The 26,671-nt window shown below is 38.0% G+C and overlaps 2 protein-coding genes, 1 long non-coding RNA gene and 1 pseudogene across 5 annotated transcripts; 2 read left to right on the forward strand and 2 right to left on the reverse strand.

The window, feature by feature from the left end:
* Positions 1-67: 67 nt before the first annotated feature.
* Positions 68-1,293, forward strand: LOC124448965 (52 kDa repressor of the inhibitor of the protein kinase-like). Its single transcript, XM_046999910.1, has 2 exons — positions 68-1,155; positions 1,269-1,293. Exons 1-2 carry the CDS (start codon positions 68-70, stop codon positions 1,291-1,293), a joined length of 1,113 nt encoding a protein of 370 aa, XP_046855866.1.
* Positions 1,294-5,307: 4,014 nt separating this feature from the next.
* Positions 5,308-7,076, reverse strand: LOC124447679. 3 transcript variants are annotated; one of them, XR_006948793.1, is made up of 3 exons: positions 6,719-6,790; positions 6,308-6,399; positions 5,308-5,502 (listed from the first exon to the last, which is right to left on the reverse strand). It is a non-coding gene; the product is annotated as an uncharacterized LOC124447679 (long non-coding RNA). The 3 variants fall into 3 exon arrangements; XR_006948794.1 differs by lacking the exons at positions 6,308-6,399; positions 6,719-6,790 and adding an exon at positions 6,996-7,076; XR_006948792.1 differs by lacking the exon at positions 6,719-6,790 and having other exon boundaries at positions 6,308-6,483.
* An 8,361-nt stretch (positions 7,077-15,437) lies between these two features.
* On the forward strand, positions 15,438-19,039 carry LOC124448966 (annotated as a pseudogene).
* Positions 19,040-23,148: 4,109 nt separating this feature from the next.
* LOC124448967 (uncharacterized protein K02A2.6-like) lies at positions 23,149-23,829 on the reverse strand. Its single transcript, XM_046999911.1, has one exon. The coding sequence runs from the start codon at positions 23,827-23,829 to the stop codon at positions 23,149-23,151; it is 681 nt and encodes a 226-aa protein (XP_046855867.1).
* Between the last annotated feature and the right edge of the window lie 2,842 nt (positions 23,830-26,671).

Here is a 26,671-nt window from a genome sequence, read left to right on the forward strand (position 1 = left end):
TGATGAAGCATCTGATTCTTCAGATGAAGAACAAATGTCTCTTGTTTTGCGCTTTGTTGATACCGATATGAATATCAGGGAAGAATTCATTTCATTTCTTTTTTGTAAGTGGGGACTAAGTGATGCTCAACTTGCCAAGCTACTTTTAGAGGCTCTAAAGGAACTGACTTTATCAATAGATGATTGTAGGGGGCAAGGTTATGATGGGGCTGGTTCAGTTGCTGGTTGCACTAATGGTCTAGCAGCTCAAATTTTAAAGCTTGACCCAAAGGCTCTTTATACACACTGCTATAGTCATAGGTTAAACTTATCCATTTGCGATTCTTTGAGTATACGTATTGTCAATGATATGTTGAAACATGTTAACAATGCTACTAATTTTATTAAAATTTCCCAAACTTGCAATATTCTCTTTGAAAAACATATACGTAATTCAGAAACAAACTCGAAAAAGACTAGATTAACAGACGTTTGCAAAACTAGATGCGTAGAACGTATCGAAGGTTTAGATACATTCCAAGAGCTTTTTGTACCTGTATACACCACCCTTAACGATATGTCTGAAAATCTAGATGGTGAGTTCAAACCGTCGCTTCAGTCTGATGCCTCATCTTTGTTTCAACTTATTGACAGGTTTGATTTCGTCGTTGCTTTAGTTATCACGAGAAATATTCTTGATTCAACTCTTCCAGTAACACAGTTATTACAGGGTAAGAGTATCGATATAATGGATGGTATTCATTTAATTTCAACTTTGAAAACTGAGGTGGTGAACATGAGGAATTCCTCTGATTTTTATCATGACACCTGGTATGACGAAGCGCTTGAACTGGCAGCAAAAGTTGGCATTGAAGAATGGAAACCAAGAACAGTGCGCAAACAAACGACCAGGGAAAATATTCCCCACACAACCATTTCTGAGTATTATAAACGTGCAATTACTCTTCCTCTACTAGATCATTTGCAATCTTCTTTAGAATCACGATTCGACCTTGAGAGTGTGAATGTCTATAAAGGCCTTAGCATTGTACCGACGAAAATGATGTCCATGACAAGAGATGGGGTGGATTGGAAAGAGCCATTCAAAACTGTGGCTAACTTTTATTATGATGATTTGCCAAATCCTTTGGCCTTAGATGCTGAACTTAGGTTGTGGTACACTTATTGGGAGACCCACTGCGGCCTCCTTCCTGATAACATTGCCCAGACTTTAAAATCTGTTCATTTCGCCGGATTTGAAAACATTAAAATTTTACTACGTATTTTAGGAACGCTCCCCATTACCTCTTGTGAATGTGAACGATCTATTTCTTCCCTTAGGACACTTAAAAAACTATCAGCGAAGTACCATGGTTGGGGAACGCTTAAATGGTTTGGCCTTGATGCAAATTCATCAGGAAATTGTACCAGATATTGGTGAGGTTATTAATACTTTTGCTGTTGGAAATACAAGGCTAAAATTTGCATGAATTTATTCATATCCTAGTTTTTTATTTTGTTGAAATGTCCATATGTTAACCATTTATTGTGCGTTGTACACAATAGTAACGTCAATAGAATTTGCATCAAACTAATAGCTCGCCCGATAAAGGTTTTTTTCCCTATATACATTCCAACCTTAAAACTGCTGAGTAGGTGTATGGTACTCGGCCGTTGTCGACATAAATTTACTTTCACAAAAACTGTTAAGCATAAATAGAATAATTTTTCCTCACACCAAATTTTAGTCTTCACAAAGACTCTTTATACAAAACTCTATTTTGACTATTACATTACATTTACATTCTGCTAATTTGTTGGCAAATGAGAGTGCACATTTTAGGTGGGGGGTACAGGGTTGGAATTGACTGGGATGGTGTAAGAAACTGAGCAATCTTACATCCATGAAATGTCCCACATAGTCACCCATTTCTAACCAAACTCCTTTTGCTATTTGCTAAAGGTGTGAAAGGCGAGTTTCTGGCGCCTTCAAAAACCAGAGTGCTCATTTTTAGGTGGGAGGTAAAGGGTTGGAATTGACTGGGATGGTGTGAAAAATTGAGCAATATCACATCCATGAAATATCCCATATAGTCACCCATTTCTAACCAAATTCCTTTTTCAAAGGTGTGTAGGCGAACTTCTGGCGCCATAACCAGTCTGCTTAATTCGGCTCTCACAGGGCTGTCCATGCCGGATCACGATTTTTTGATTTGCGTTAAAGTGTTCCTAGGCATGCTGATGAGCCCTGATATGGGGCGAAACAGTCTTGTGTGCATTCAATATTCTGAATAGTGAAAATCAACGACCTTGTGATATGTAAGTATAAATATACAATGTTTTTATGTATTTATACGATTGAGATCTACAAGATTCTGCATAGCTGAATGATTAGACTGTTTGATTTAAACAATTTATCGAAAGCATAAATAGTGTAGTATGTTTTGCAAAGTATGACGTCATAGGTTTAGCACTGAATGACGTCATAATGTTTTGCCTATGGTATCCAAAATCCTAGATCCGCCCCTGGAAGACAGATCATCAAAATTTACGCCAAAACCTGGAGGAAAAAAAGCAAAGTTGTAAAAAGAGGTGAAGGTGCACGTTGGCATTGAAAAAGACAAAATGGAGATCGTCTATTGGTAAGAGTGAAGTCAAGGACAATAACAATTGCAGTTGATGAATATGTTGATGGAAATGCTCTTCTTAAAAAAGTAATTGATATACAACCATATCCACGGCCGGTTCCAGTGAGGAATAAATGTATTTCCAAACACGCTGACAGGATTATGTTAAAGCCACAAAAATAACCGGCAAAGACAAAATCATCCAATTACTCGAATGCTATGACGAAACGTTTTGTAAGGACCTCACCAGAAACACTGGCGCCAAAACATGGTGGAAAAAAAGCAAAGTTGTCAAAGGAAGTGAAGGTGCAGGTGGGCTTTGTAAAAGACAAAAATGGAGATGGTAAGTGTGAAGCCAAGGACAATAGCAATTGCAGTAGATGAAGATAGAAATGCCCTTCTTGAAACAGCAATTGATAAACATTCAAGACATCATAAACAATTTAACAAGTATAACAAATATGTTCTTTTGTATAATGACAGGTCAATAGTGAGGTATTTACCCCAGACCTACATGCCATTTGTGCTTTTAAAATATAAAGATTTGTGGCTGCCATAGTCCAAAATCTATTTCTGGTTGTGTACAGAAAATGATTTTGAAAATCAATTTCTGATGAAAGTTCTGAAAAGAAACGTGAAGAGATTTCGATGAAGTATCATGAGTCTCAACCTTCAACATCAAAGTCATTGGCCACAACAAGTTGTGGAGATTTCAAGGAAGATACAAATAATAAAATCCTCCAATCCTCTTTTTTGTCTTCTCAAAGTTCATTTAACTCAACGTCTCAAGTTTTTAGTGTATCACAGGGACAATTGCCTCAGCATGGAATAGAAAAATATCTATTGCAACACCAATGCCCTACATGTCTTGGATACTATTCACGTGCAGACATAGAGGCTCATGCAGACATGTGTGCAGAAAGGTGGATAGACCCAATTGGCAAGTTATCAGATGACGATCAATATAATCTGGAAAACACACTCATTGCTGAAGAGGAAACTGGACAGCCAGCTGTTGCCACTATGCAAGAAGTAGTTCATCTAATTAAGATCAATATTAAAAGAATGTCGACCAACAGAGTTACCATTTGTAGACGATTAGATTTTGCAGATTGTGTTGATGCAGAGAAACGAAAATGGTTTGCTAAAGGAAGAAAACTTAAAATTAGTTTTGCTGGTGAACCTTCTACTGATGGTGGTGGCCCAATGAGGGAGGTTTTCACAGTTGAGAAAATTAGTGAAGATTTTTTAAATTCTTACTGTACAACTATGCAAAGAGTAACTTATTACACTTATAACACTTTATTATAAAGTGTCCTTATAAAACCACACATCAACGTAAACATACCTTGTTTAATATTGCAATGATTTGTTTTGGGTAAGCAAATTGTTGTTGTTTGGAATTGTAACTTGGTTTGATTTTGATTAATCTACAATTACAGAATTATAAGCTTCCATGGGCACATTTATACGTCGTAATCAAGCATGAAAATTCTTTATTTTTTGTTTTACAAACTTTTCACTGGTTAATGGCGTGTAGCCTTGAACAGTTGAACTTTTAAACAGATTTAACGTTCTAACAAGTCAAGTTTTATACATCCTTCTTTGAGTTGATACGTGGAAAATTATTTTGTGCCACGGAATTTAAACAATTTAAGAGTACATTATGTGAGCAAAGATATAGTTTTATGATTTTATTGTTTATGTTCATAAAATTGAATATAATTTGGATCAACTTGATCAATAGAATTGAGAAGTATAGATTTTACTAAATTTTACGGAACCTAGTTGGCCAAGGAGCAAGAGCAAATCTACCAAAATCTAATCAAAATTTATCAATCCGAAGGCAGCCCTACAACCAAAGTAACGAGCAGAACCGATAAAGGCATCAATAACACTCCCTCCTGACCCCGAGATAAAGAAAAAATTACACTGTAAACCACCATCTTATCGATCGCCGATATTTGGCGCCATTTTTTGGGCGGCGTTGAATTACTCCGAGTACTTCTCATCCACCAGAGGCAGGTCGTAACTTTACGTGGGCAAGAAAATGCCGAGGTACAAATGAGCCTATCCAGTATGTGAATACGAGACAGAGGAAGCTGAGGACCATCTCGCAGCGGTAGTATTACAGCAGGGGCGGATCTAGGATTTTTCAAACGTCAGTCCTAAACCGGCAAACGCCGTATGGGGTCCGAGGGCATCCTCCCCTGGAAAATGTTGAAGCCTAGGGTCCCAGAAATGCGATTTCCAGCGTTTTGGAATAGCTTTACGACAAATGTTCAAAGTGAATTAAATCGCAGTTTTTCATTTTTTCGTACAAAATATTGAGGACAAACACGCTAAGACCGTTTCGCCCAATGTCAGGGCTCTTCAGCATGTCTAGGAAACACATAGTGCAAAGCAATAATGTGATTCCGGACATGGACAGTCTTTGTTTTAGCAGCAACGGCGCATTAAGCAGCCAGTTGTGCTTTCATAGATTTCTGCAGCAACGGCGCATTAAGCAGCCAGTTGTGCTGTCATACATTTCTGCAGCAACGGCGCATTAAGCAGCCAGTTGTGCTGTCTTACATTTCTGCAGCAACGGCGCATTAAGCAGCCAGTTGTGCTGTCTTGCATTTCTGCAGCAACGGCGCATTAAGCAGCCAGTTGCAAAGTCAGTAATATTTCTACAGTAACGTAGCCATAACACATTAAGCAAATTTCAAACGTGTATTACCTTCAGCAAACTTATTGATCACTCTTTCTATGTCAGGAATAATTTCTGGGTGAATTCGCATTAAAGCCAGGCCATTTAAACGTTCCTCTACCATAGTGCTCCTTTGGTAGGTTTTTAGATTCCTCAGTGCTGAAATTGATCTCTCACATTCACATGAGGTGATTGGTAGTGTACCTAAAATGCGAAGAATAACTTTAATATTTTCAAATCCTGGAAATGTTACATGCTTCAGTGTTTTGACGATGTTTTCTGGCAAAGGCCCATTGTGCGTTTCCCAGTATAAACGCCATTGCCTTAATTCAGCATCTAAACCAAGGGGGTTGGGCAAGTCATCATAATAGAATTTTGCAACACTTTTAAACTGTTCTTTCCAATCAATTCCTTTGTCCGACAGAGTCATCATTTTGAAGGGAACGATAGATAATCCGCGGTACACATTAACACTATCCAAGTTAAACCTAGTGCTCAAAGATGTTTGAAGATGGTCTAATAACGGAATAGTGATGGTTAGTTTATAATGTTCTTTGAATGATTGACTGGGAGGATTAGATCGCATAGTTTGTCTTCCAGCAATTCGCTTTTTTGTTTCTTGAACGTTCACCTCTTCAGCAAGTTTTAAAGCCTCTTCATACCAAGTGCTTTGTTAAAAATTAATGCTTTTCCTCATGTTGGCTACATCATTCTTCAAAGTGGTTATCAAATGAAAGCCATCTATGACATCAATAGTTTTTCCATGCAACAATTGCGTGACTGGAAGAGTAGCATCAAGAATATTTCTAGTAATAACTAGCGCAACAATAAAATGAAATTGAGTAACTAATGAAAGTAACTGGGAAGAATCAGCAGCAGGAGAAGGCTTCACCTCGCCACTTACATTGTTTATCATGTCCTGAAGAGTGTCGATTAAAGGAATAAACAATTGTTGAAACGTGTCAAGACTGTCAACTCGCTCAACCCATCTGGTTTTACAAAGACTTACCAGTTTTGCCTTCTTGGTCTGAACATCTGACTTTTTAACGTGCTCAGCAAAGGGTATGTTGCGTGTCTGTGATATGTTGATAAAATTGGCAGCTTGAGAAACAACAGATAACATGTTATTATTTTCAACGTTAGAAAGAGTGTCACAGACAGACAAATTTAGTCGATGACTGTAACAGTGAGTGTAAAGAGCTTTAGGATTAATTCTTAAAATGTGGGCTGCTAAGCCATTTATATACCCAGAAACTGCCCCTGCACCATCATAACCTTTCCCCTGCAATCCATAATGGGTAAAGCAAATTTCTCTAGAGTTTCTAAAATAAGCTTTGCAAGTTTTTGACCACTCAACCCCCATTTGCAATGCAGGAAACACATGAACTCTTCTTTAACATTCATTGAAGAGTCAACAAACCGTAGAACAAGGGACAATTGCTCTTTGTGAGAAGAATCAGCAGCTTCATCTGCAATGATAGAATAATATCTATTTTTTTTATCTCGTTTATAATATCTTCTGATATTACCTGACCTGATCAATTGATGATTTTGTTTTGACTGGTCTTGGAAATATAACTTTTATTCTTACCACATTTGAGCAAATGATTTTCCAAGGTTTGATCACCAGCTGTAACTCTAAAATTTAAAGATTCAACAAAATTACCAACATTGCCATTGACTGAATAGCAACCGACCTCTGGGTGAAATTGAGCATCATCACGATGACCTCGTAATCCAATGCCAAGCCTTCCACAAAAAAGAACTGTATCAACAATTTGTTTAAAAATTTTCCTATTTTGCTCAATTTCAAGTTTTATGTTAGTGTCTAAGATATTTTCAATGGGTTGAGCTACACCTGACATTTGAGATCGTATATTATTCAAAATTGGAGAAGTAAATGCATGCAGTCCCATTTTTTCCCGCTTACAATTTCCAGCATGTCGCCTAAGTGTACCTACAGCATCATTCCAATAACGAAAAGGTGAACGAAATAGCTTGCTTATTCTCGAGCATTTACTGGGGAATTGATGTCCAAAAAGAGCACATGATAAGCAATAAGCACCATCTTCCTTTGGTGAATAACACAGCCAAGCAAAATCTTTGAGCCATTCATATTTAAAAGACCTTTTATTGTTCTCACGTAAAGGAGGAAAAGTGTAATTTTCATCTGGTTTAAAAACATTTTTAATAAGCAAACAAATATCAGACATTTTCAAACCTTTAGCTCTTTCGTAGTATGTAGCTACATCGAAATTGTGACTAAAGTTAGGCTTTACCTGTAAATCTTCAATGGTTTGTTCAGAAACCCTAGTACAAGAAACCTCACTTGTAATGATTTCTGGTTTTTCCATTTTTGAAAAAAACTTACTGATATTCCCTGACTTTTTTTCTGCTTTTGCTTTTTTTGAAGGCACTGGGCATGTTGGACCAGAAATTGTCCTTTTAGTTTTGCTAGGAAAAAAAACTAGAGGAACAAAATGATTAGGTTGGAAACATTGATCTGATTTAACTACCCCTTTATAACAAAACAAAAGATGAATTGCATCGGCTGATTCTTTAACTATTCTTCTTGGACAAACGAGAGAGTTGAATATTGATTTAGGCCGGCTCTCTCCACAATCTGGGTAATAGGTAAAAATTTTTGTCTCCAACACAGAAGAAAGAGCTAAAATGCATAGAAATGATGACCACTTTTGGTCATGACAATTCAAAAAGGCCTCCTTTTTGACAAGATCAACACCTACAAAACCAGAATCTAGACAGTCTTGAGATACTGTCAAAGGTAAAATATCCTTTGAGGTGTTGTTGAATTCTTTATGCTGTTCAACAACTGAGGAAAATAAAGGGTGTTGGCAGTAAAAAGTAGCATTCAAAAACAGCTCAAGTGATGTTAACTGCCTCAAAATATGCAATAAACTGTTATCACCTGCCAAAAGCAATGACACTGAACTGTAGAGACAGTTGCCAGATACTTCTGATCTAAATTGAATAAAAAATTCGTGTTCCTATAAGTCATCCAACAAAAATTTAACTAACTGGCCAGGAAATATCTAACATAGCTACGTAGTTACAAGTAGAAGATAATTCAAAGTTCAAATATAAATTCACTATTCGCTGAATTTATGCCAATATTTATAATAAAATTAAAAGCCCAAGCCGAAGATCTTCAGTATACACTGCACAAAATGAAATCTGCTTCATTAAAATCCATACAACAGTCAATAGACAAAAACCACATCGCATAAATTGAGTCGCATAAATTGATATTAATGGTTGGATACCTTAAGGCCATGCATGCATTTCCTTTGTCCTCGTGTTGCTTACGTACGATTTTGGGGATGTAAATTTCTGCTGAGAACTCTCTGCTCAATGATGTTTCGCCTTTCAAAAAGCAATGATAAGAATTCCGCTCTAGGCATTTTAGTCGCCCCACAATATTCCTCATTCAAACGCAATTTCAATTCATTCAGAGATTTATCATTCTCTTGCGAAATTGCAGTCTGAACAGCAGCATACATATCAATATTTAACATTGTAGTTCGTAAACGATTTTCCAAATAAATACTATGAAACAGATTTTACAAACCACGCTAAAGTGAATCACAATGTGATGATCTATCTCGCATTCCAGACACCACGCTTGACTATGTTAGTTCAGTTGGCTATCAGTCAAAATCCGTCAAACCAATCACAATAAAACAAAAATTCAAATGAACCAATTGTAAGATAGCAATTGGACTCCCTTATACGTCCGGCCACCCTTATTATCAGTCGAGACCATTCCAGACTGTCCACTGATCTGGCCATTGACCAATAAAATAAGCGTTTTTGTCGTTGATAGACTCCTTTATCCGTCAAACCAGTCAAGCCACCCCGCTTATCAGTCGGTTATTCCAGGTCAATTAAAATTCAACTGATCTGGTTACCAAGGAGATATTCATTGGATTAGTCATTAGTTTTCAATAATAAATAAAGCTGGATTTTTATCACGAAGTAAATGCGATAAGAAAGTAAGAATAATTAATGAATTTTAACTAATATGAATAGGTAATTTTTGAATTTCAAACATCAGTCGAGCGACGGATTTGACATACTCTAGATCCGCCCCTGGTATTACAAATCCACTCGACCGGCGTTCACAACAACAACCAAGCGACAAACACACCCACGGGCATCAACGCCACGGCCAAGATCGAAAAGGTCAGACAACCAACCATGTCCGCGGCCGGGTCCAGTGAGGAATGGACGTATTTCCAAACACGCTGGCAGGATTAGGTGAAAGCTGCAAAAATAACCGGCAAAGACAAAATCACCCAATTACTCGAATGCTGTGACGAAACGCTTCGCAAGGACCTCACCAGAAATGCTGGCGGCACCCTCAAAACAAACCCATCAAGGACGTCATGGCTGCAATCTGCGAACTCGCTGTACGAGAAGAAAACACGATGGTGGCCCGTATCAAACTACACAACATGCGCCAGGATCTTGACGAAACCTTTCGCAGCTTTGGCGCACGTCTTCGTGGACAAGCCAGTTTATGCAAATTTACGACTAACTGTCCCAACTGCGCAACAGAAATCAACTACGCGGACAATATCCTCCGCGATACATTAACCTTTGGGATTGCCGATAGCGACATCCAACTAGACTTGCTCAGCGATAAAAATCAAAATATGACACTGGAGGAGGCATTTCTGTTCATAGAAGCCAAAGAAGCTGGCAGAGGTTCGGCCACCCACCTACATAATAGCCAAGGCGTCGATGCTACCAGAAGCCAATATCGCCGCGAAAAACAATACAACATCATCCAGGGCATGCAAACCAATAAAACCGAACTATGTTACTACTGTGGAAAACATGGCCATGGTAGGAACGCCCCACCCAATGTCCGACGACAAGAATGCCCGGCTTACGGCAAAACATGCGATAGCTGGGGACGTCCTAACCACAACGCTTCCATGTGCGGAAGCAAAGACAAAGCTAAGCGTCGGGACGCGAAACACAACGCAAACTGAGACCAAGACGACGCAGTGCTTGGCAGCCTGTTCATGACAAACAGCCATCAACATTGCAAAAACGAAATCCTGCTAGACCACCATACTTACAATGACCTCAATGACCGCTGGGTGAAAAAACTGTCACATCCCCAACCATTCCTCCATATAAATGCGAAGTGTCACCCAGAGCACAACACAGCCCTCGGGTAAACCCTGCATTGTAGAACACCTCGGACAGCCACTTTGAATGTTATGGCGGACACTGGACGCCAGAGCAGCTTTTCCAGCATGCATATAATGAAAAAACTAGGAATACGCCAGAAAGACCTGCTTCCGGTCAATATGCGCATGCATGCTGCGAACAACAATGGCATCGATATCATCGGTATAGCCATCGTGAGATTCTCTGGTCAATCCAAAGACGGACAGGTATTGGAGAGCCGTCAAATTGCATATGTCACTCGTGACTCTAATAAACTCTTCCTATGTCGTGAGATATGCGCCGCCCTGGGAATCAACCCAAACAGCTTCCCCACCGTGGGAGACAAAATGACAGTAGACATACATACAAACCAGTCTATTCACGTCGTGGCAGAACACCCATCAAAGCGCACATGTGACTGCCAACGTCGCGAACTGCCGCCTCCTAAACCCAAAGTACTGCCCTTCCCTGCAACCGAAGAAAACCGTAAAAAAAACAGAAGACTGGCTGCTCCATCACTACAAGTCCAGCACGTTTAACACTTGTGAGCAACAACAACTGCCACTTATGGAAGGCTCACCAATGCGACTCATGATTGACCCAAATGCAAGACCTAAAGCACACCATACACCAATCTCAGTTCCTCTACATTGGCTGGACGAGGTGAAAGCTGGCCTTGACCAAGACGTCAAGACGCGGCCCTCGGCGTGATTGAACCTGTCCCAATTGGCGAGCCTGTTACCTGGGGCCACAGGATGGTCATCTGTGCGAAAAAGAACGGTAAACCACGACGAACCGTTGACCTAGAAGCACTAAATGCAAATGCAAACAAGGGAGACCCACCACACCGAGAGCCCTTTTTATCAGGCTTGCTCTGTTCTTAGTGGCAAAAAGAAATCAGTGTTCGACTGCTGGAACGGTTATCACAGCGTTCCCCTTCACCCAGACGATAGACACCTCACCACCTTTATCACTCCCTGGGGTCGCTATCGATATAAGTCAGCGCTACAAGGGTACATTGCTTCGGTGGACGGCTACTCAGGCCGGTTCGATGAGATTGTATCACACATTCCAAACAAAACCAAATGCAAAGACGATTTCCTACTTTGGGCAAATAACCTCAACCAAAGTTTCCATCAGGCTGTCGAATGGCTAGAGATCTGCGGTCAAAACAGCATTATCCTCAACCCAGACAAATTTGTCTTCGGATCAGATACAGTCGAGTTCGCAGGGTTTGAAATCACATCAAGGCGAGCAGTGTCACTGACATCCGCTCTTGGTTTGGCCTGATCAATCAAGTCTCATATGCATTTGGAGCCACTGAACGTATACTACCGTTTAAAAAACTGCTAAAACCCAGCACGAAGTTTTATTGGGACGAGGAGCTCTACACACTCTTTGAGCAATCCAAATCCGTAATCATAAATGAAATCCATGAGGGTGTTTGCATCTTTGACAAGACACGCCCCACCTGTCTTGCCACTGATTGGTCAAAACACGGCATCGGCTTTTGGCTACTCTAAAAACACTGCGAATGCTAATTAACTGGACCACTATGCTGCCACACCGGGTGGATGTTAAGCCTGGTTGGCAGCAACTTAACACATGCCGCTAAATCTCGATACGTACCAATAGAAAGGGAGGCACTGGCAGTCGCCCTCAACAAATCCAGGTTCTTCGGACTCGGTTGTACCAACCTCACAATCGCTGTAGACCACAAAACTCTGCTCAAACTATTCGGTGATCGGACATTGGAGAATATCCCAACCCCCAGCCTTTGCAATCTCAAAGAGAAGACACTGACATACAAGTATACAGGTTCCGAATGATCCATATACCTGGTATCCGTCACAAAGCCGCCGATGCGATCTCCCGCTTCCCCACAGGTCCAGTACCCAAAAATGCTTCACCTCCAGGACGACATAGCAGAGTTAAAGGACACCACTACACACACTGGCTTTGACAAAACCATCGCTTCACTCGCTTCTCTAGCACTTACAAACGTCGCCACAACCTGGGACAGGGTACGCATGGCAACTGCCAGCGACACCACTATGCACGATCTCATGAATGTCATCGAATCTGGCTTTCCAGCTTCACGTAATGACCTCCAATTACCATTACAAGAATACTACCAGTTTCGCCACAGCCTCTACACGGTGGACGGCGTCATCATGTACAGAGATCCGGTGTTTATCCCAACACTGTTACGCAAAAATATCCTGGAAGTGCTACACTCGACACACCAGGGCATATCATCTATGACATCCCGCGCAGAGGACTCAGTCTTCTGGCCGGGATCACCTCAGATATTGCAGCAATGCGTACGCAATGCAACCACTGCAACCGGATGGCACCATCCCAACCCAGCGCACCACCCACACCAACCATCTCACCAGTCTACCCCTTCCAGTGCATCTATGCGGATTATTTCCACTACAAAAGATCCAACTATCTCGTAATCATACACCGTTACTCTAACTGGCCTATTATCGAACGAGCCAAAGACGGTTTCGACGGACTAATCAATTGCCTACGTCGCGTCTTCACCACCTTTGGGATCCCAGACGAATGCGCTACTGACGTTGGACCAGAATTCACCGCCATCAAAACACAGCAGTTCCTCAAACAATGGGGAGTACACCACCGCAAAGTCTCCGTTGCATTCCCGCACTCAAATTCCCGCACTGAGGTTGCTGTTAAAACTGTGAAACGCCTCATCACGAACAATACCGGCCCCACTGGTAGCCTCAACACATAAGGGTACCTATGATGTATGTACCATACGCCATATTAACATAAATCTTATCACACACTCGCCTAAATTGACTTTGATATATTATATTCATGCATACACTTCAGTTGTCCTTTACTTACGATTTTGGATGTAAATTTCTGCTGATAAAACTCAAAACAATGTTGGCTTTCTTTTGAACATCAATGACTGAAATGTCGCCCAGGAGATCGTCTTTGCCAAGCATTTACAATTTATCCATAAATTTTTCACCCTCTTGAAAAAATTCACGGTTTGGACAGCCGCATTCATGTCATTATATGAATTTGTATAAGATTTCCATAAATTCCATCTGATTGTAGTTTAGTTTCTATCATGCTTTAGAAAATTACTATGAAACGATCAAACATTCAATTCAGACAGTAAGCTTTACTATGTTAGTTCAATTGGCTATCAGTCGAAATCAGTCAAACCAATCACAGTAAGACAAAAATTTAAACGAACCAATTAAACGATAGCAAATAGACTCCCTTATAGGTCCGGCCACCCCGCTTTTTCACTATTCGCTGAATTTATGCCAATATTTATAATAAAATTAAAAGCCCAAGCCGAAGATCTTCAGTATACACTGCACAAAATGAAATCTGCTTCATTAAAATCCATACAACAGTCAATAGACAAAAACCACATCGCATAAATTGAGTCGCATAAATTGATATTAATGGTTGGATACCTTAAGGCCATGCATGCATTTCCTTTGTCCTCGTGTTGCTTACGTACGATTTTGGGGATGTAAATTTCTGCTGAGAACTCTCTGCTCAATGATGTTTCGCCTTTCAAAAAGCAATGATAAGAATTCCGCTCTAGGCATTTTAGTCGCCCCACAATATTCCTCATTCAAACGCAATTTCAATTCATTCAGAGATTTATCATTCTCTTGCGAAATTGCAGTCTGAACAGCAGCATACATATCAATATTTAACATTGTAGTTCGTAAACGATTTTCCAAATAAATACTATGAAACAGATTTTACAAACCACGCTAAAGTGAATCACAATGTGATGATCTATCTCGCATTCCAGACACCACGCTTGACTATGTTAGTTCAATTGGCTATCAGTCGAAATCAGTCAAACCAATCACAGTAAGACAAAAATTTAAACGAACCAATTAAACGATAGCAAATAGACTCCCTTATAGGTCCGGCCACCCCGCTTATTGGTCGAGGTTATTCCAGATCGTCCACTGATCCGGCTATTGACCATTGGAATGGCTTAAATAAGCATTCTTGAACACCGTTATCAGTCGAACCTGTCGAACCACCCCGCTTATCAGTCAGACAGTTAATAAAATTCTAGATATGTTTTTATCTACTAATTTGTTTACTGAGGTAGTATTTGTATAAGTTTCATACATAAAGCAGAATTTTGACGATGAAATTTAAACGATTACAAAACGGGAATTTAATGATCACAAAAATTGTAATCATTAAATTTGATAATTTTTGAACTATAAACATCAGTCGCGTGACTGATTTGACATACCCTAGATCCGCCTCTGATTGCGTTTATGGACAAGAACATCCAAAAACGATAACTGACAGTTTGATTCATGTTCAGACGCTTAATTTAAAGAAAGGTGAAAAGAACAGAGTTTATTTAAAAAAAATTGGCGATTTTTGTTGTTACGAAAAAGTGAAAAGGTGACGTAAACGTAACGTTATACCAAAGCACATTTGGAGGTTCCGAAGAGGCAAAAATCTTACACTCATCATAGCCTACGAAAATATTAGCAAGTACTGGTCCAAGAGGAGAACCCAAAGCCACCCCATCAATTTGTTTGTACATGATATCACTAAAACTAAATTTAACTCCTTTAGTAGCCGCTATCATTAATTTATTAAAAGCCTCCTCGGACATGTGTGGTACAGACATGTCCGTGTGAAAAAGATTATCAATACAGATTTCGATGATTTTGATGGTTTATCATTATCAATACAGATTTCCATTCTTTTTCATTAATTTATATGCGTAATCTGCAATCTCTAAGTCTGCAATTGAAAAATGTTAATACTTCAGTTTTACAAAGATTTTTTTTCTTAGGAACTAATGTGATGACATATTAAGCAGAACTTTGAAACATTAAGGCGACAGTGTCTCATAAAGAAAATTGGATAATCAAGAGTTTAAAAAACAAAACTCAATGGCGGATGATCAATATAGATGCTTAGTCGTTGAAAACCATTCCAATGTTAAAATCACAGTAAACTATTACAAAGGTAGGTCTCCTTTTTGCAAGTTTCCGACTTCTTCAAAAACCCTCCAACCAACAGAGAATCATCGCTATCATCATAAGGAATCATTAAAGTTTGAAATTTTTGCGCATATAGAAAATAGAAATGAAAAGAAGCTTCTTGGACCCAAGAATTTCAACGATATTGAAGTGATAACTATAAATGAATCATTAACTTGTCAACGAAATACTGTAAACGAAAATGGCAGAAAAATAATCGGTCGTCACATAAATCGAGAAAACGAATTACCCTCTGGAAACTTGTATAAACAACTAGGATTAAACATGAAAGAAGTTCGTAAAATGAATGTAAATGACTTAAAAAAAGCTGTCAAAACAGGATTTCTTAAAATGATGCTTATATGGCATCCCCACAAGCCTAATGGCAATAAGGAAATAGCAGAAAAGATAATTCACGCAAAGGAAATTTTGTTAAATAATAAATAACGAGCTCAATATCACAACCAATTTGACTATCAACAAGGATGGTTTTCTTTAAAACGGTGGAAAGCAATTTTTTATCTGAATGCGGGAGTGAAAAGCAACTTAAATCTTTTGGAAGCGACTTGATTTTCTTGTATTCTCTTCTTTATTAGTTGTCGGCGGGATCACCTGTTCTGTTTTAACGGCTGGTCTCGGTGCACAAGTTTTTGTAACATTAGAATCAATAGCTGGTGGAGGGTTATTGGGCGCTGGCTTTCAATCTTCAGGTGAATGCGTAAAAGAACGATCTGTTATTGATGGAATGGATTCCGAGAAATGGATAAAAAAAGCGTTGATAGGTGGAGCTGCAAGTGTCTTGGAGGTGCGATCATTGGCATCACAGCAGGAATAGTAGGCATTGGAAACGCAGCATTATCGTCAGGTGCGGTTTCGATTGGTAAATTTATTGGAATGGGAGCAGCTAATGGTAGTATTGGTGGAATAATAATGTCTTTGAGATCTATTTTCTCAAGAAATTTAGTTGACAAAGAAAACATTGCTCTAAAGAAGGTCATAATTCACGTCCTATATGGAGGATGGATAGGAGCGACGGCTGGAATAGCAGCAGGTGCTGTTACTAAGCCCTTAGTTGATGGTGGCTCATTTGCGGCCGCACAAACGATTGAAGGTGATTTTACGTACGACAGGACAAAATACAGTTAAACTATTGCGCCTTATTGGTAAAAGAGCTGCTATTTTGGCGTCGAGAGTTGCAATTGAAAAATCATACGACTTTGCTTACGAGCTCGTAGATTGTTCGGCTAAAAAGCTAGATCTGACAACACTTGTAAGTGAGAATAAGAATCAAGACAAGGATTTATTGGATCTACTGGAAAACGAAGAAAATGCATTTGGTGGGGAGGCTGTTGATGGGTTACAGGAACTAATGCACGAGTTTTATCTAACTCAATGAAAACGGTGAGAATGATGATGTAACAAATGAGAATGAATTTGCGCGTAAGGAATTAAAGGAAAAGGAAAACAATCAGCGAAGAGAAAGAACAAAACAATCATACAATAAAGTGTTAGAAGAAGCTTCAATTGATGAGTTACAGGCTGGAGCAAATGATTTTTTTACTAAGTGACAACAATTCAAAGGTAAAATATGGAGCATCTGCGAATCCCCTGACACATAGCTCTCAAATAGAGAGAAATTTTTCATCAACAGTAGAAATCGATTTCAATGAAGTAATTCAACCTGCACAAATAATGAAAATTTTGCGTCAAAAACATAGCGACGCTCAATTGCTGATGAAACAAGCCAAGAAAAATTGACCAAAAAAACCATTCAATATTACTCCAAAGGATCATAGATCTCAAAGATGATCGTAACTTATTATTTAAACGAAAGAAAAGTCACAGAAGAAGTAAGTGGTAATGGAGAGAGAGTGAATATTTCTGCAAGCGCAACAAATGTCGAAGTGAGATTTAAAGTTATGCGTCCATTTTGGGGAGATGTCATGACGTACGACCGTTTTAACAAGACCTGGTTAAAACCATATACACCTCACATCTTCCGATACCAAAAAGCAAAAAATCGCACATTTAGTCTTAGTGGTAATCTTTGTTGGGAGGCAGTCATGGGAGTCAGTAATGAGTATGGAGAAACAAAAGAAATGGGTTTTATATCAACTGACGAAATTTATTGCCCTCAAAGAAATTCAACCTGCTCAAATAATGAAAATTTTGCGTCAAAGACCCAACAACACTCAATTCTCAACGATATAAGCCAAGAGCAGTGAACCAGAAAAACCATTCAATACTACTCCGAAGGTTCGTGGATCTCAAAGATGATTGTAACCTATTATTTAAACGAAAGAAAAGTCATGGAAGAAGTAAGTGGTGATGGAGAGAGAGTGAATATTTCTGCAAGCGCAACAAATGTCGAAGTGAGATTTAAAGTTATGCGTCCATTTTGGGGCGACGTCATGAAGTACGACCGTTTTACAAATACCTGGTCGAAACCGTATACACCTCATATCTTCCGATACGAGAAAGCCACTGGTCGCACATTTACTCTTAATGGTAATCTTTGGTGGGAGGCAGTTATGAGAGTAACTGATGAATACCACGAGGAAACAAATGAAATGGGCGAAATTTAGAAAGGTGAAGAACATTCTATAATCGATTAATAATTTACAATACGTAACGTACGTAAGCTTGACACATGTGTGCTATTGGCGTTTATCATTTGAATTCCAGCTAACAAATTCCCTGCAGATATCACTGAAAATAACATTTGTTGCGTTTTGATGTATTGTACTTGCAGCCCCTAAATAATGTGGTAACTATATAATATAATATGAGTGTATTCTCCGATTGTGTACTGGCGATAACAACAAACTACTCGATCTTTATTATTTCTATTGCGTATTGTACTCCATTGTACTTGGAATAAATCATAAGCCGTAATGAAAAAGATACGTGCCTACACCTAGATAATCGTAAAGATAACACAAAATTTAAAATAAGAACCAAAATAGCTCAAACAGGGTTAGCTGCAAAGTATTTTAAACTGGAGATATAATTGCTGTAACTGTTGTAACCGTCCTCTACTGAACGACCCTACATCTTGATTCTTCAACAAGTCTCATTAACATTTGAATTTTGCAGGTATTGCCAGCGGAAGCAATGATTGGGAAACGTTCTGTTAACATAGAACAATTAAGTCATTGCTGAACTAAATGATAATTGACCTTAACTTAGATTAAGTGTAACTGTAAATACAACGTATAAATCATCATTATTCAAATGGTGGAGACAGCAATGGCTCTCACAAAATGATTTTTAAGAAAATAGTTTTCTATGGACATTTATCTTATACCAGTATGCTTTTGTGCATAATGTAATCATTAAATAGTAATTTTTCATTGTTCTTCGAAATTCTAATTTTTGATTATTCTTAGAAATTGTAATTTTTGATTGTTCTTAGAAATCATATGTTAAGGATATTTTCCAGAAAAGCAACAGTTAGGTCAAATGTAAATTGGGCGGTTCATATTCATATATGCATAATTTGTTGTCTTGAATTCTTTTGACATTCATTGTTTTTAACGAATTATATGACATGAATATGTGAAAATCATACCCACCTTTTGATTATCAATCTCTCTAAGCCCATGTCTTTAGCATGTATCATAATAAAATGATGAGAGTTTTACCCATAAATTTGCTTTGATGTAACCCTTTGTTGCATATTGGTTACAGTTGTAATCTTTATACCTCCCTACATGCATTATAACCGTAAAGGGAGTAAATTATTTAAAATTTGTTCACGTCTAGTTGTGTTTGCGTTTATTGTGTAGATAGCTAACTTGTGCTAAGGGTATTTTCATCATCTAAGATTGTCAAACACAAAGTGAGTGTTGGAATTTTCATGTAGTATTTTGTAGGTGTTTGTAAATGGGAGAGTATTTTTCAAAGGTTGTGGTAGCTGTAGCAGGCTAAAACTTAAAAGTCGTAAAAACACAGGCTAAAAACTTGTGTTCTACACTATACTAATTACAGGAACTAGCTATATGATAAATTAGACAATATATTTATGCTATGTTACAAGTGAAAATTTAGTGCAGTATTATAAACATAGTTTAGGGATTCGATCTTGCTGAATACGAATGTTTTATCCCCACGTGCATGCACCCACCCTATCTTTAATCTTACGTCCCCAAACTCATGCGTGAGAAACATGAAATCCTACAAAAACAGCTTTCGTTTAAATGGAAATGCTCAGCTCAGCAGGTGTCAAACAAAACCAAGCGTTGACAAAAGATTAAAAAATACAGTCACCGAAGTGAACAAATCATGTGAATTGAGCAAATAAATATGCAGAAAGAGAAAAAAAGATTTAATTTTCAATCATTAATTAGTCTTTGTAAACGGAAAAAAGTTTTTCCGGTCATGCTTATTTTCACAGAATGAACGTTAAGGCATAATCAACTTATTAGTGATTATTTCATTGCCATTTTCAAACGTTGAACTTTATATGCGCCGAATGCATTAAAGACAAAAGAAAATGAGATAAAATTCCTCTAAAAGACTGCAAAACCATAGTTTGTACACGCACAAGTTCATACATTAGAATTGCAATGGCTTACATGTTGGCGTTGGAGTAAAAACAATGGAATACAATACTTCATTGGTATTCTCCATTTCTCATAAGTATTCTCTATGTAGAGAATACTAACGAGATATTGTTTTTTATTGTTCATTTTCTAACTTGTATTCTCTAAACAGCAAATACTAAAGAGGTTAAAGAATATTAATGATTGTCGTAACTCTACATTACATACCAGAACAATTAACAATGAGATGTATTTTAACTCGCTTCAAATGCATTTCGATGATGTAAATGTATTCTTGTGCACAAATTTAAAGCTAAAATAAATCTTACGAACGAATTAGAAAATAATTGCTCACAAATTTAAAAGAAAACACATGTGTATTGCTTAAACTGAAACAACATACGTGTTTCCACGTGTTCAATAACTTCTAAAGTATGTCGTGTATTCGCCGTACTAACACATGCTTCTTTCTTCTTATTTTTCTAATGTAAACATCAACCGAAGAAAGTGATTTTGAAACTGACATAATCAAAAACTTGGCCTTTTAGCTCTGTGTATGAGCATACAATGTAAATTGTATGCTCATTCATTGCACGAAAACAAAATCTTAGCAATTTTAGAAAACTTAGAACTACTTAAAGACATTAAATGCTACCTAATTTTTGCATTTAATTAGCTTTCTTAAGCCTAGTTTTCACTAGCGACATAAGCACAAGCGATTAAACAAAGCAAAGCATATTCTCTAGAGATTGAAGGAAATAAAAGAAAAAGGATTTTCTTTTCACTTTGTTTTTTTCATTTATGCTAACGTCAAGTTGCTGTGCTTATGCTGATGCATGTGTCATATGTGTCAGTCGCTTCATTGCCTTCTTTTGTATTCTCTTTTGTTTTGATGGTCCTTATAATTATGCTTATCTTGCTAGTAAAAAAAGGTTTTACACCAAAAAACAATTTTTGCAAACTAATAATCACTTGTTTGAAAACATGCATGGGACAAATTTAGTACTATAATAGAATCCTTCGTGACTTTGGCCATGTTCTAAGACGCTTAGTGCATAATCAGTTGTGTCCTATGGGATTGAGATACCCTCGCATTAAATAAAAATTCCTATATAATTTTCGGGAATTTCTATCTAATGCTCGAGACTCTTAATTCCATAGAACACACGTGATCCTTCTCTAACCTTTACAAAGTGAATTATAATTTGTTCAATTACAAATCGCTTAGCGTATGACTTAAAGGCATAGCCATTTAAATTCTATTGTTTAATTTCCTTTATACAAATTATAACATTGCAGTTTTGTGTTACAGCCTGTAGACAACGTATTAAACAATTATTTAACAATTGGGGTTACTGCAGTTTAGCGGACACCTTGGACGCTGACCCAAACCCTACCCTCATAATCCTAAGCAAAAACGAGCCCACGCTCCCCATACAAGCGCTTCGGGTGTCCGTTAAACTGTAGTCTTGCCAGCAATTGTTTAAATTATACTAACTCTATGAGTTTTCCTCCTATATGAAATATACGAGAATGAAAAGTACCAATGAATGCTAATTATAAAGCTAATTTTACAGGACGTAGAAAAAGTAAGACCTTCGTAAATTGACCTATTGTGATTATTTCAATGCTCTCATTATGCTATTGCTAAGCCCATGGGCTCATAAAGAATTGCAAGCTATACGTTCATATATTGCATAACTCAGGTATTAACATGAAAGCTTTTCTGTCCTTGAAATTGAATGTAACTTCTTGAGCAGGAACAGTATTTAGGCACCAGCAGGATTAGAATCGTGATCATGAAGGTGCTCCTTTTTTTAATAAGCCCTGTATACCGTTGCTAGAAGTGCAATAAGAATTGCGAAATACAATTAACAACACACCTAGGAACTACCCAATCAGACGACAACATATCTAGGAACTGACCAATCAGTCTGAGAACGTGCCATATGACTCTGTACAACAGTACGTGCAGAAAGAAACGATAAAAAAAGTCAAAACCCTTTGTCTGTGAAATACACCTTGAGTTTATTGAAACCACCTTCATTGAGGTAAATGTGTGGGATAATTGTTGGTTTTAACACAGTATCTTTCTTCTATTGAAGTGGTAAATGTAAACGACACTGTGATCTTTATTCATGTAAAGTATGAGACCTTAGATTTAGAAACTAATTTTCGTTCCATTCTCGATTTTAGACATGAATATTTCTCTGTTAAAGACAAAATCGTATTCAAATAAGGTTGAAAAACATCGATGTTTGTGGTTTTTATTCACCACGATGATGGACTCGCATAACTGTAAGGAAAGTGATGCGTATAAAATTAAATACAAATTTTAATAGTAGTTTTCTCCCATCATTTCAAAAATAGTCTTCATGACGAGGTTTTAAAAGTTTTTTTCAGTTTAACTCCTAAAATTATTTGTGTCTGGAGCTCATTATTAAAATCTGTGTCTTAATTAGTAAACGTGAAGTTGTATCAGCGGTTATTAGCCTGTTATTGACATGCATTTGTGTCGGTTTTACTCGATTTATCTTCGGAAACCTCTTTCTGAATATACTGCATTAAGTAGCTACGTATGTTTGCCGCGGACGTTTCCTTGCAGAAGAATATTTAGGATTATGTAGCTTAGATCGGAAATGCAAGTGAAGCTTAGCCAAAGAATGGCAACTTCTGTCGTGTTTGATATTTCATTTAGGTGTATTTTACCACTGCCTAGATAGTACAAGTTAACCTTTTTATATATTTAAGCTTTATAACAATTAACATAACTAATAACGTAAATCCTATTAAATTAACATAAATTAATAAACATAACATTCCCTCCGGCACAATTCTAATAGTTCTTTAGCTAACTTGTAGTGTTATTTTCCTAAAAGTTCGGGATTGATTACAATCTATCAAAATAAACTATATTTCATCAATTAAACGTTTTGGTTTCGTGCGATTACGCAGAGGATACCGGCGATTGTTTGATACCTGTTCACTGTCATTACAATTACCGGGCTCTTTGGTTATCTTGTCAGGTAAGGTCTGTACCTGCGGTAGAGGCGTGGTTTTCAAGGTCGTTGTGGTACTTACAGTTGGTTCTTTGAATATCTCTTGGTTGATATGTTTAGACACTGTATTTTCATCGAGCACCAGACTTTTTTGTGTCTCCAAGTTGGAGGATATTTCTCAGCATCTTGTTTTGTCTTACCATCTGGAACTGTTGATCCTGCCAGACTTCGCAATTGATCAATATGTCGTTTCCACAATACATCGTCCACCAACACTCGATATGTAACTGGGCTTAACTTCATTTGAATTACTCCCTGTATCCAACGATCTCTTCTTGCTCTATAATCTTTTACCATCACTGGATCTCCAATTTCTAACTTACGCTTTGTCAATTTCGGTAATTGATGTGATTTCTTATCCATTTTATTTGCCAGACTGGGATGCAATATATCTAATCTTGTTCTAAGTCGTCGACCCATAAGAATTTCTGCAGGTGTACATCCAGTTGCTGTATGTGGTGTGGTACGATATCCTAACAAAAATCTTGCTAATTTCTCTCCAGTAGATCCTTCTTCATTCTTACGAATCTTCATGGAGTTTTTAAATGTTCTCACTGCTCTTTCCGCTTCCCCATTTGAAGTAGGGTGGTACGGTGAAGACAAGTGCATTTGAATTCCATTGCCTTTTAGGAAATCTTTCATTTTCTGCGCAACAAATTGTGGACCATTGTTGATGACATAGATATAACCTCCATCCATTTAGACTTAGCATCTACCACTATTAAATACATGCCACCCTCGACTGGACCTGCAAAGTCGACATGAATTCTTTGCCATGGACGTACAGGCCAAATCCATGGATTATTAATGAACTTTAATGAACTTTAATGACTAACAATAGGTACTCCCTATAGGGCTTTTCAGTAACTATTTACAAAATTGATTACATATACATATTTGACTTATAAATGTATGTAAAAAAGACTATTATTAAAAGGATTTTGAAGATAAAAGTAACATTACAAGATGGAACTACAAAAGATCTTTTAAAGCTTTCTTAAAAGAATCAAGAGACTTGGAATTTTTCACATCTTTGTCTAAATTGTTCCACAATTTGACTGCCCTTTATGAAAATGTGCGTTGGCCCGTTGATGTTTTGAACCTCGGAATTTGAAATAGGTCTCTATTACGGGTGGCCCAATCGTGAGGACTCTTATGGAACTTTTTGCAGAGATATTCGGGGGCAAGGTTATTTACGCACTTGTATGTCAAGACTAAGTCCCGATAGTCTAGACACTGTTGAACAGGCTTCCAGTTTAATTGGCGCAAGAGTGGCGAAACATGGTCATATTTCCTGGTGCCCGTTACGATTTTACAGGCAAAGTTCTGCAGCAGTTGAAGTTTTGTTATATTTTTGTTGGTAGTATTCGACCACACGGACGAGCAATAAAACATTTTGCTGAAAACTAAGGCAGACATGATTTTCAGAAGTGTTGTTTGGTCAAAACTTTGTCTTACACGGTTTATTTGCATTAACTTGGACAGACATGAAGACGCTACCTTAGAGATGTGATCATCATACGATAGATGAGAATCCAGCGTCAAACCTAAGTCTTTAGTTGAGCTCACAGGAGTCAGGATTCTACCCAGGAAGGACAGGGATGGCTGCGCCGGTAATCTGTTTATAAGTTGTCGCGTGCCAAGCAAAAGAAATTTCTTTTTTTCTGGATTGATAAGGATTGATTATTTACTTTAAGTGGAGACTTACAGCGATTAAATTGACAACTGGTGCAATCTCTCACAGTCTGTTCAATGTCTTGGTCTAATGTTGACCACCACACATGAAAACGTGCTAAAGATTTCATCCGCACCATTCTTGGATGATTTATATGCAACTCCGACAACACCACTCCTTGATATTTGGTTGGAATTACCACTCGGGTTCCTCTCAATAGGCATCCTTCTACAGTAAACTCGTCTTGCTTTGTAAAGAAATATTGTAGTTCCTCTGGTAACTTTCCTTCTGGCCAACCATGTAACAGATAGTATACTACACGAGACAATACTGAATCTTTTTACATAGCCTCTCTAATCATACTTACTGAAACAGGTGACCGCTTCAGTTGAACGCTGTTTACTGCCGCTGCCTCTTCCTCCCATTCGTCCGGTTCTTCAACACTTTTCCTAGGTAACCGGGACAACGCATCAACATTCGCATTGTTCTTTGAAGTTCGGTATTCAATATCATACTGATATGCACCCAGTTGAATCGCCCATCTCTGCAAGCGGGAGACTGCCAAGACAGGAACACCTCGTTTAGGTCCCAGTATCATAGTAAGCGGTTTATGATCTGTGATTAAAGAAAAACGTCTTCCATACACATACTGATGAAACTTCTTCAATCCAAAAATAATTGCAAGGGCCTCTTTCTCGATCATAGAATAGTTTTGCTCACTAGAAGAAAGTGTTCTCGAGGCATAAGCTATTGGTTGTTCTTCTCCTTCGTCCGATACATTTGATAGAACAGCACCTATTCCACACGATGAGGCATCTGTCGCTAATCTCACGGGTTTCTTGGGGTCGTAATGTGTTAATACTGGTGCCGTTTCCAATAGGACTTTTAAAGTCTCAAAGGATTTCTGACATTCTTCCGACCATTTCCAAGTAACTTCTTGTGACAGTAAACAATTCAGAGGATTAACCAACTTTGCCATATTTGGAATAAACTTACGATAATAGTTCACTAGCCCCAGAAATGACTTCAATTCTGTTGGATTTTCCGGAGTTGGTACCTCCCTTATAGCTTGAATTTACGAGGCGATGGATGGATTCCTTGTCGATCCACGACAAATGCGAAATATTCCACTGAAGGTTGCATAAAAATGCACTTTGATTTCTTCAATTTGATTCCCATATTTTGAAGACGTTTCAGTGCTCTCTCCAGATTCCGAAAATGTTCTTCATCATTTTTACCCGTAATTATCAAATCATCAAGTATACCTCCTACTCCCTGTAAACCATTCAAAACCATATCCATCGTTCTTTGAAAAATAGCTGGGCTAGCTGAAACTCCAAATGGCAGTCTTGTATACCTATACAAATCCAAATGTGTGTTATTGTAACATAATGTTGTGATTCTTCGTCCAAAACAACTTGCTGATATGCTGCCGACAGATCTATCTTTGAAAATTTCTCGCCTCCTCGTAGCTTTGTAAATAGTTCTTCAGCTGTCGGCATTGGATATTCTTGAACGTCTAGACTTTGGTTAATTCTCACTTTATAATCGCCACAGATCCGTACACTACCATCAGGTTTCAACACTGGCACGTTAGGGGGTCGCCCAATATGAAAACTCTACCTTTTCCAGTACCCCAAGTTTCTCTAAACGGTAGATTTCTTCCTTTACCTTGTCTTTCAGCGCAAACGGGATTGATCTAGGTTTAAAAAACTTTGGATTTGAGTTTGGTTTCATGTATAAATGTGCCTTAACTCCTTTTACTGTCCCCAACGAATTGTCAACTAAGGACGCATATTGAATTATTAATTGCTCCACATTTTTGACAGGTTTTGCCACTACTTGTTTTATTTGACTCCAGTTAAG

This window comes from Xenia sp. Carnegie-2017, unplaced genomic scaffold, assembly GCF_021976095.1.
Source record: "Xenia sp. Carnegie-2017 unplaced genomic scaffold, XeniaSp_v1 HiC_scaffold_23, whole genome shotgun sequence".
Lineage (NCBI taxonomy): Eukaryota > Metazoa > Cnidaria > Anthozoa > Malacalcyonacea > Xeniidae > Xenia > Xenia sp. Carnegie-2017.